At 48.0% G+C, this 11,318-nt stretch overlaps 1 protein-coding gene across 1 annotated transcript in view; it reads right to left on the bottom strand.

Moving 5' to 3' along the window:
* Window positions 1–3,973: 3,973 nt before the first annotated feature.
* The window catches only part of LOC130389080 (protein kinase C-binding protein NELL2-like), a 31,746-nt gene continuing 24,401 nt past the window's right edge, over window positions 3,974–11,318 (bottom strand). Inside the window, exons 4-7 of the mRNA XM_056598744.1 lie at window positions 8,763–8,885; window positions 7,170–7,308; window positions 6,289–6,419; window positions 3,974–4,149 (exon numbers count right to left, since the gene is read on the bottom strand). Of these exons, the coding sequence (XP_056454719.1) occupies window positions 3,974–4,149; window positions 6,289–6,419; window positions 7,170–7,308; window positions 8,763–8,885 (569 nt within the window). The remainder of the gene's footprint in view (window positions 4,150–6,288; window positions 6,420–7,169; window positions 7,309–8,762; window positions 8,886–11,318) is intronic.

The following is an 11,318-nucleotide window of genomic DNA, read 5'->3' as shown; positions in this document are numbered from 1 at the left end:
CAAAATGTGAGGATAAATGGAGTTTTGTAACTGTGATTCGAGATTATAATGACTCCCACACTTTCCTTTGAGTCGAGGCAAACCATCTGTTTTTATAAAATACTTTAGAAAACCTTGGTTTCGTTATTTATCTGACACAATAACAGCATGGATGCTTTATGTGTGTTCTTACCTGTTTGCGTCCGCCCCCGCGCTTGTGTGTGTGTGTGTGTGTGTGTGTGTGTGTGTGTGTGTGTGTGTGTGTGTGTGTGTCTTTATCTGTGTTAGTGTGTGTGTGTGACCATACTTGTGTGTACGTCTGTCTATATCTGCGTTAATGTGTGTGCTTGGCCATGCTTATGTGTCTGTGTGTGTGTGTGTGTGTGTGTGTGTGTGAGTGTGTGGCCGTGTGTGTCCCTGTCACCGCGTCGGGCCCTCTGTGTGTGTTTAGGCTTCCAGGAGCGTGGCCTCCATGTAAATGAGTCCGGGGGGCCAGAGGGAACAAATTGTTTGTCTGGCCCCGGAGTGCCCTCCCGCGCCGGTCGATGCGGCTTCGCCGGCTCCACCACGCCTCCCTCTTTATCCGCAACTTCAAAGCACCTCATGAATCCATCGGCCATCCTACCCCCCTCCCAGCCCCCCCCCCCCCCCCCCCTCCCCCTTTTCCTCCAAGTTTGTTGACAACAAACATTCCTCTGCTGTCATCCTACCTTCATGTTTTTGAATATACCTCTCATCTCCATTTTTGGTGTCCCTTGTCGTGTTGCGACGTCTCTTTTGATCGGTACGCCTATCCGTTGATGTACTCGGAAAAAACACAAGTGTCGTCTGATCCAGTCTCGCGACATGCATTTGTCACCCAAAACGATCCATACCTCGCCCCTTCCGTTTCCATCAGCCTGCACACTAACGTCTCTCTCTCCTTCTCTCCCTTCTCTTCACTCTCCGCCGTCTCCCATTTTCTCCATTTTCCTCAGACCGTATGAACCGTGGACGGCACACCGGGGCTCACTAGAAACTCGTGTCAATAAAGCTTCCTTTCTACAGCGTAGTAGTGTGTCTACCAGAGCCCTCTGGACGGCACTCGCACACTGCATCTCCCTCCAGGGCCGTGAGTGGGTGAAGCCCATCAGAGTACAAATAAAATGATCTACATCAAACAAATAAAGTGTGCGAGTGAGAGGGAGAGAGAGAGAGAGAGAGGAGAGAGAGAGAGAGAGAGAGAGAGAGAGAGAGGGATAGAAAGAGACGAGAGACTAGAAGGAGAACGAGAGATGGAGAGAGCGGGAGAGAGAGGAAGAGAGAGGAAGAGAGACAGATAGAAAGACACAGACAGGGATAGAAAGAGATGAGGAAGAGAGAGAGAGAGAGGGGAACAGAGAGCCATACAGGGAGAGAGACACACACAGTCAAAGTAACGGAGAGAGAGAGAAACGATTGACACTCCACTCCTATGCAATCAATTGTACCAGAAAGGTTCCTTCCTCCTCTGTCTAGAAATAAGCCCAACTGTCCTTAGAAATGCCCCCACAGCGAAGAGAGGCAAGCGCCAGTTTTAGCCTACACCTGCAGAGGCGACAGAACCTGGGAGCACTGCTGGGAATACATACTATAATACGAACCACCTCCCCGCAACCCGAACAGACTCAGCATAACTTCCCCATCTCGCTCTGCGACCATGAAAGCGGATGGTAATGAGCAGGAAACAAAAGGCAGATGAAGGACTACCTGCTCTCTATGCATCTCTAAAGGAGTTCAGCGAAACACACATCAGAAGCGGAGAAGCCTCAGTAAACGTTTCCCCGCTGACAGTGACCTCCCTCTCCCCCAACCGCCCACACTTCAAGCGTGGAGTAGGGAGAGTAGAAGAACGGGAATATTTAGAGGAATCTAGGCAGGTGTTTGCTGCCGTCATCAACGGCGCCATGTTTTTCAGAAGTGAGCGAGAAGACGCTGTGTGGCGAGGTCGACTGCGGAACACGCTAACAGCGGAGCTAGTCACGCGGGCGTCCTTTAATGTCGCCCTTTTTTCTTTTGTTATTATTTTGCAAAGGGAAGTTTAAATCAGATCTTGAAATAATTTGAATCGCTGGCGATGGCTGCGTCGTTTCCCTGTGGGATAAACGCGTTGGTCTTTACATTTCAACAACCCAGGCACCCCAAATAGCTTAAGCACAGACCGTCAACTCTGAATAATTCAATGGCTCCACTGGTCGGGGTAATAAACACGTTTGTACTCCCGTGTCGACCAGCCGTTGAAGAACAGCACAACAACCGCTTTGCGTTTGGGTCCCATTTGTTTCGGGGACATTACATGGCTATCACCACGTTATATATCACGTTATATATTTATATTTTTTGGTCCTAAACTGCGCTGAATGTTTTTTCGTGTGCAGACTGTATGCTGCATAATTCATGTGCCATCAAGAGTTCTCTGCTAGCTCCATGTCATTCCAAAGTGTTTACGCCGTTACACGGACAACACACAAACACACGGGCAGGGCGACTCAGACGGCAAACAGACGGGTTTTGGTAGGCTGGGCTGGGACGGAGTGACAGCTGTGCGTCAGACCGAGCAGTGCTTCTCATTGGCCAGCCATTAAAAATCCAATTTAATTAGATGGTATTTTTCAAAGTCAACCTGAGAGATATATGCGTCGGAGGGCCTGAATATAGCTTGTGTGAAACAGTTATTGTACACTCCCAGTTTTATGGACATGTTAGGGCCCCTATATGAAGAAGATATAGTACTTGTACTAAAGTATATAGCGTGCACTCGCATAACAGATAAAGCAGATGCAGCTAGAGAACCCACTCTGCACACAAGCACATGAAGAACACACACATGACACACACACTCACTCACACACATGCACACACACACACACGCGCACACACACACCTGCACGGTAACAACATCATGAGCGATTAGGGCTGTAAAATAAAAGGCTATAAAAAATGCACTGCGCTGTTCCTGAGTGTGAGCTCGTGATTGTGTGTGTAGATGTGCACGTGTTAGTGTGGGTGTGTGTGTGTGTGTGTGTGCGTGCCTTGAAGAGCTCTCATTCTCTCCTCTGACAGGCCGTCAGTGGGCTGCCGTGGCAACGGGAGTGGCCGGGTCCCCGGGGAACTCTGAGCTCAGAGGGTTTCTGGTAGGTGTTGGAGCGCAGAGTCCTCCTGAAAGCTTTTCCATGTTCCTCCCCCTCCTCCTCCTACTCCTCCCCCTCCTCCTCCTCCATCTCCTCATCCCTCCGCCTCATATCACCCCGGCTCCTCTCCTTACTTTAAACCATCCCAACGAACCCCTAACCAATCACCTATCCATCTCTCTCTCTCTCTCGGTCTCTCTCAACCACCCTATATCTGTCTCTCACTCTCTGAATGTCTCTCCCTGACTGTCACTGTCTCTGTCTCTCTCTCTCTCATTCTCTCTCTCTCTCACTATCTCTCTGTTTCACTCTCTCACACTCTCTCTCTCTCCCCTCCATCTGTGCATCTGTCAGTTTCCCACCGACATCTCGGTAACTATTCACTTCACGTGGTCTCCCCCCCCCCCCTCCCCCTGCCCCCTCCCTCCTGCCCCCCCCCCTCCCCAACCCCACCCCCCTACCCCCCCTTACATCCTGCAACTGTCACACACTCCTCCTCCTGCCTCTTCATCTACTAGTCTCCTACTTTCTCTCTCTACTCCTGCTCTTTGCTTCCATCTCACTCTCTTATTCAATCAGCCCTGTGTTGCCTCCCTCTTCCCCGCTTCCTCTCAGCTCCCCTCCGTCCGTCTGATCCGGAATGGCTTGTCTCGGCCATTGAAGCAGCCTCCTCCTCCTCCTCTTCCTCCTCTTCCTCTTCCTCCTCCAGTGCATTAACCTCCATACATCTCAGGGGACGCCCGCTTCGGTTGACAGGTCTACCCACTGGGATGCGGTGTACGGGGGACGGGGAGGTCGGGCGGGGGGGATGGGGGGGGGGAGATGTCCAACGGAGGAGGTGCCCATCACCCCGAATGACTGAAGAGCGAGAGCCGCCGTCTCCCGGTCTCGAACCGGCTGCTATGGCGACGGTCGGGGTACAGCAGGATGAGATAATCAAGCAGGAGTGTATTGAGAGCAAGAAGCCTCAGGAAGCAGACCATGTAGGGGCAGGAGCTGTCACGGACCAGACCGGACCGGACTGGAGGAGTAGACGACGAGACAGAGGGGGGAAGGTTGGGAATATTGGGAGAGAGGAGAGAGACACACCTGTGTAGGTGTGTGTGTGTTTGTTTGTGTTTGTGTGTGTGTTTGTACGTGTGTGTGTGTGTGTGTGTGTGTGTGTGTGTGTGTGTGTGTGTGTGTGTGTGTGTGTGTGTGTGTGTGTGTGTGTGTGTGTGTGTGTGTGTGTGTGTGTGTGTGTGTGTAGGCGCGTGTGCGCATGTGTGACTCTATTCACGTTGTGATAGAACTGCGAAGGGTTGGAGTGACCTCAAAGACCAAAGTGCTCTGAAAATAAGAACGACGACTACTGCGATACAACCTGCAGAAACTGGAATGTGAGTGGAAAGTCTTTGCTTGCACTGTGATACTAATGAGGACCGTTTACACAAGACGACTTCCATGACATTCTTGCTAAAGGATATGAAGGCCCTGCTAATATTGGCGGGGAGGATAGCTTGTTAAGTTTAATGGTGGTACTACATGATTCTAAGCCCCCACACACACACACACACACACACACACACACACACACACACACACACACGCACACGCACACACAGTATCACTATCCTCCTCTTTGCGGGAACACCGAGCTGCACCTTGAGGAAATTAATTTACTTTACGTTTTAGGACGGGCAGTAAAAAGGATGCTCGTAAAAAAACGGGGTCCTTTATGCGCAATCAATACAGAAAGCAATAAGCCAGCAAAGCTCCTCTATCACGTCCTCCCCTGGTTCTGCCGAGGCTGCTTTGCTGCCATCATGGCTTAATGTGGAGGGCATAGACACCAAAAATATAGAGCATGAACCTAGCATCTTTGGGGTCACCAGTTAATGACCAGACCACCATGTTGAGGGATTTGTATTGGATTTCTGTGGTTGCCGCCATTGTTTGAGGTTTCTTCCAACCAACAGTGGAATCAATCCGTACTTGGCACATGGGAAGGCGGGAATTGAATGACCATCTTGCACTAGTCCACAGCCAAAACGTATTAGTGTACAACCCTTCGGGACTTCTTCATGAAATAAAACTCTTGGGACCTCTAAAAATACATTATGCAGCGACGAACTCGCCACTGAGATCCTGACCGAGCTAAGGAAACCATTTGTCCTCGGTACAGAATGGCGGCAGGTCGGTCTGCATCCAACCCTTGCGAGCCAGACCACAGGACGAGGAACCACATTGAAGGCACTTCCACCTGGAGCCTAAGGGTGTGGCCCTTCGAATGGCCACTGGCCGGCTGTTTCAAAAATGCATAGGCTGCTCTGGTTGAGTCCATGGAGGAGAGGGGCTTCCTAGCCAGGGATGTAAAGTCGATATTACTTCTGCAGGTAATAGTCTCCGTAGTCTGCGATACGGTGTGATTGACGTTGAAAATCATTATTTCATGAGGAAGTTATGAAGGCATAAAGAATGCATGGGGACGTGATGACAGATTCAGATGATTGGCAGTTCTGCTCGGGTTTGTGCCCAGAGCGCATGTGTGTGTGTGTGTGTGTGTGTGTGTGTGTGTGTGTGTGTGTGTGTGTGTGTGTGTGTGTGTGTGTGTGTGTGTGTGTGTGTGTGTGTGTGTGTGTGTGGAAAAGTTCCCATCAGAAACCTATAGAGTGACGCCTCTCAAACTATTTCCTTGTTATTATCATACAATCTACTACACCATTGAGTGAAACACACACACACACACACACACACACACACACACACACACACACACACACACACCAATTGGCTGCAGAAGGGTACGATTCTCAATATTCTGGTACAAGTTTCAACGACAGCCAGGGTTAGAGAAAGGTTAACCAGCCTAATGCCTGCACTATAGAGGCAAAGGCAGAAGCAGGATGCACCGAACCACCGACAAGAGGGCGCCTGGCCGCCCATCCTCTCATCAATGACATCAATGAGTCCCACATATTTCTATGCATGAGAGCTGTTCAGAAAAACGACCCGATGACGCCAGGCTTAATACCATCACACTCTTGTCTGTCGGGCTTAAAGCATCTGGAAGATTGCGCGTCAGTGAATCTCGGGAGGGGATGAAGAGGGGCCCGTTACGAGGAGGTGTGTCACGCTGATTAATCCCGGAGACCCGCGGTTGCGAGGCGGGATCGCGTACTGCTGCCACTGCAGTTCACGTCCGCCGTTTTGGAAAGGCCTTCGGAGGAGGGCAGCGGTGGATCATTACTCACCGTGGAGTGCACGCCAGTCGGCCCCCGCACGTGCACACGTCCAGCGGAGACGCTCTCGCTCGCACACAAAATGCCCACAAACGACAATGGGGCCGGTGGAAGCAGCTGGAGAGAGCTGAGAACTTTGCAACAATTTTTGCATCAGCTGTTTTGTGGTGAGGGAGGGAGGTGGGGGAGGGAGGTGGGGGGGGGGGGAGGCGTCGCAGACAGCTCTGTACGGCAAGAATAATTGCTGTGTTTTTGGAGGATATTGTGGTTATTTCGGGGAACACTTGCGCAGGCCTTTAGGACCAAAGTGCCTCCATGAAGGTTTCTTATTTGTTCTGCATTAACAGTCCTTCTCACCGCACGTTCGGAAGTGATTCAGTGCAATTAATCTAGCGAGAGCCCTTTGGAGTAAGTAGAAACGAGAGAGGAGAGAGAGAGGGAAAGAGAGAGAGAGAAAGAGAGAAGGGGGGGAAGAAAGAGAGAGAACGAGACAGAGAGAGACAGCGAGAACGAGACACAGATAGACGTAAAGAAAGAGATGGAGACAGGGGGAGAACCTCAGGGAGAGACAGACAGACAGACAGACGGACGGACAGACAGAGAAATAGAGTGAGAGAAAGAGAAAGATAGAGAGAGATGGGGAGAGGGGGAAAACGAGAGGGAGAGACATAGAGAGAGAGAGAGAGAGAGAGAGAGAGAGAGAGAGAGAGAGAGAGAGAGAGAGAGAGAGAGAGAGAGAGAGAGAGAGAGAGAGAGAGAGAGAGAGACAGAGACAGAGATAAAGACAGAGATAAAGACAGAGCGAGAAAGGGAGACAGACATGGCAGAAGGATTCAAGGGGGAATAAAACAAAACACTCTTACCTGTCTCACACCTCCTTCCGGTGAAGCCTTGCTGGCAAATGCAGTTGTTGGGTGAGACGCACGTGCCTCCGTTCTGACACAGTCCGTCACACATCGCTAGAACGACCGGGGGAAAAGAATAAATAACAAAAAACAAAACGGCCATTACTCATCAAGATTAACGAGCATTAAGTATGTAATCAGCCCAGCCACAGCATTACGTATTTGAATACAGAAAAAGAGCTAATTCAGAGGAGTTAGTCATTATGGCAGACGTGCCGTACAAATCGCTCATCGGCCTGCGTTGATGTGCACAGAATCATCATTATTTGTGGAGGGATTGACTGAATCGTTGGGATATTTTGACACACCAGTGAAGAGGGAAAAAACAACGACATGGACATTGTCCTACATGGTGTTGGGATAAAACAAGGACTGCAAGGTCAAAGCGTCAGTCAGTGAAAGGAGCGGCAATAACGTTGTGGTTTTGTTCAGAGTTCATGAGGATCAATATGATAGCTATGATAGGATCGATGGGATTTCAATATTGCATTTAGTAGTCGATTAGCAGGCACTCTTACTCAAAACGTCAGTGGGGCTAAGAAAAACGGAGGCATTGCAATCAAAATTGGAGTAACGACAAGAAAATTAAGTGTTTCTAAAGAATAATTGGGGAGAGCTAATCAGAATGACAATGCTAGTAGACTATTACTATGTGTGTGTGTGTGTGTGTGTGTGTGTGTGTGTGTGTGTGTGTGTGTGTGTGTGTGTGTGTGTGTGTGTGTGTGTGTGTGTGTGTGTGTGTGTGTGCGTGTGTAGCACTAAGGGCAGTGTCTTTTCTGTTTAAGTCAAACTTGCTTTACTATAAAAAGAACTTCAAAGACAAGTCAAACATTTGGTGTAAAACACAGGTCTGGTGGTGTCCAGTAGTGCAAGACACACGTCTGGTGGTGTCCGCTAGGGTACTAGTGTAAAACACTCGTATGGTATTGTACACTTGTGTAAAACACATGTCTGGTGGTGTACACTCGTGTAAAACCCACATCTGGTATTGACCGCTAATGTAAAACACATGTCTGTTAGTGTCTGCTAGTGTACACTAGTGTAAAACACATGTCCACTAGTGTAAAACACACGTCTGGTAGTTTGCACTCGTGTAAAACACATGTCTGGTGGTGTACACTTGTGTAAAACACACGTCTGGTAGTGTCTGCTAGGTGTACACTAGTGTAAAACACATGTCCAGTTCCGTCCGGTTGTATCGAACACATGTCTGGCGGTGTACACTAGTGTAAAACACATGTCTGGCGGTGTACACTAGTGTAAATACATGTCTGGCGGTGTACACTAGTGTAAAACACATGTCTGGTGGTGTGCACTAGTTTAAAACACATGTCTGGTGGTGTACACTAGTGTAAAACACATGTCTGGTGGTGTATAATAGTGTAAAACACATGTCTGGTGGTGTACACCAGTGTAAAACACATGTCTGGTGGTGTACACTAGTGTAAAACACACGTCTGGTTGCGTGTGGTCGTTCAAAACACAGGTGGGGTGTCGCTGATGCTTACCCTTGCAGACGGTTCCGTTGCCAGTGTAGCCGGGCTTGCAGGAGCAGCTGTGTCCTCCCACCATGTTGAAACACAGAGCGTTTTCGTCACAGTTGTGCATTCCACTCAGGCACTCGTCATGCTCTGCAGGGAAACAACCAGAGATACGACACCATGTTAAAGTCGACAGGTCTGATGGGTCTCACATTTCATTCCCACACCGTAGGTTAACGCAAGGTTTCTATGCTGGTTCTTTCTTCTATTTTTTTTTCTATTTTTTTACCATTTAGCAGAAACTTTTATCAAAAGCGACTGACAGCGAGTTCAGATCAAGGATACCTTGCGGTAGACTGCTGACTCAGAGATCAAAGCCAGTAGCTTCTGGATGGGGATGGACCACCCTAGCTTCTACACCACATTACCAGACAGTTTAAAGCATAATGATCCAAGCATAAAATATGGAGTTTGATTTAAACCCGTTTACTGTTAGAAAACTGACTAACAAACAAACTAACTGGTATGTGACTTCACAGTTTGGCTTATTGGTGTAAAAATGATAAGAATGAACAAATGTCCATTTTTTTATGTTTTATTCGCATATAGTTACAATCACAGATCACAGGTTGTATAATAAATAAGCAGTAGTTTGGGTTACATGCTGTTTTTCAAAATCTCTTTCTTAAATAGTAAGATTCCTACATCTAAACCCATACAGAGCGGCTGATGAGGAAGGCCTTGCATGCACTCTTCAATACTACTCTCGTGCCGGGGCGGACGAGTAGCGCTACCTCAGAAGCTGACATTGCTTTGCAGCCACAGATCAAGACCAGCATAATCTTGAAGAAGTATCCTTTGTTCTCAGGGCAAGAGAAGAGTTGACTGGTTGAGAACAGCGACCCGAAATAGCAAGGCCAAGGGACACTTGGATGATAAGCCCGCTCAGCCAGCATGTCTTCACCTTCATGGATTCTGACAAGAGGCAACCGTAGAGACATTAACATCCGGGCCTCTGAAGTGAACATCATCGGTTTTCTCCTTCCCTGCTCCTCATCTCGAGGCAACAGCACTGGCAGTATGTGGGAGTTCACGGTCAGAGCCAACCATCCACAAACAAGTCTACTTCTGGATTTAAACGCTGAGGAAATTTTGCGAAGTTTGCGAAAACGGCTCCTTCGGTCCACTGATTAAATGAGACAGCGGTCAGGGGCTTCCATCTGGACCACGTCGACCAATGGGAGCCACTCATCCAACGTGATCACTCAGAAGTCCTCCAGTCGGATTTGAGGCAGAACCGGACGCAACCCCCGTGTGTGTTGATAAAAAGAAAACGCTGCCTCTCTGATTGTATCTGGCAGCCCTTCGGTGCAGAGAGCTGTCACACCTGTATCCCAGCGACCTCATGGTCCCTGCTCTTCTTCTGCTGCCAAATATGGAGGCTGGGAGAAAGACAGAGGCGGTTGCTTCATGGCTGCATTATCTGCGTCGATCTATTTGATTGAACGCAGTTCGGATACGTGATCACCTGCTACACAGGTCAAAAACGTGAAGAGAATAGAAGTTTGGAGCTGAGCACAGTAGGGCTGGAGCGCTCCAGTGTCTCCGGCTCCGGTTTGGTGAGCCGGTGTAGGATAGAGGCAATCATGGATTGCGGCAATGCGTGCTGCCTTTGAATAGGAAATGATTGGCGAGACCTGCACAACTTGTCCTCAAACTGATATGTGAAGGACTAAATTAAGGAAGTGGCACTCTTTGGATGTTGGCTCTAATCAGCGACTCTTATTCCTGTAACGGTCTGTGATTATTAATCGTATTGAATCCAGAAGATAAACCCAATTCTTTATTCGTATTGTGTTGCAATGCTTTGTCCATAAGAGGTAATATATTTAGGCCATTCACTTCATGTACTTTAGTTTATACTTTAACTAAAGACTATTGAAAAGGGTATGTTTTGCAGCATTTTGCACTTTGCCTTGAGTAAGGACTTTGTTTAACTGCTACCACTGTTCTGCAGCAGGGAAAGGCATAGCACAGCATTTTGCAGCCTTCTGGTAACTTTAGAAGGTCAGGGGTCAGTTTGCCGGGCCAATGGCACCTCGCCAAAACCCACTCATTGTTCTTTCTGCAACCTCCTAGCAACGAAATGTGTTCGACCCCTTAACCCAGATTGAAGGAAGGATGGCTGCACCAAAAAGTAATGGCTGCTGCACATATCAGCCCGATATCCAGGGTACAGGATGTAAAAGTTATCTATATATGTATATATACACATATATATATATATTTATTTTTTAAATATTTATATATATATATAGATAATAAATTGAGGTGTTCCAGCAGCCAGAATACATACACAACACAACACAACACATGTATACATACATATCCCATCTAAACAAAACCATGCACCCACAATACCTAGCCTAGGATAGAAAAGTGATGCATATAGTGAAATATATAGATAGTTAGATATAGATAAGCAATATGCTTCTTAGAGATATAAGTAACTGTATTTTCTTATTCACAAACTGGAAGCACATTAGATGTTTCTAATTGATTGTGTCAATTAATTTTGATTTA

The sequence above is a fragment of the Gadus chalcogrammus genome, chromosome 9 (assembly GCF_026213295.1).
Source record: "Gadus chalcogrammus isolate NIFS_2021 chromosome 9, NIFS_Gcha_1.0, whole genome shotgun sequence".
Lineage (NCBI taxonomy): Eukaryota > Metazoa > Chordata > Actinopteri > Gadiformes > Gadidae > Gadus > Gadus chalcogrammus.
This window is presented reverse-complemented; position numbering and strand designations above follow the sequence as displayed.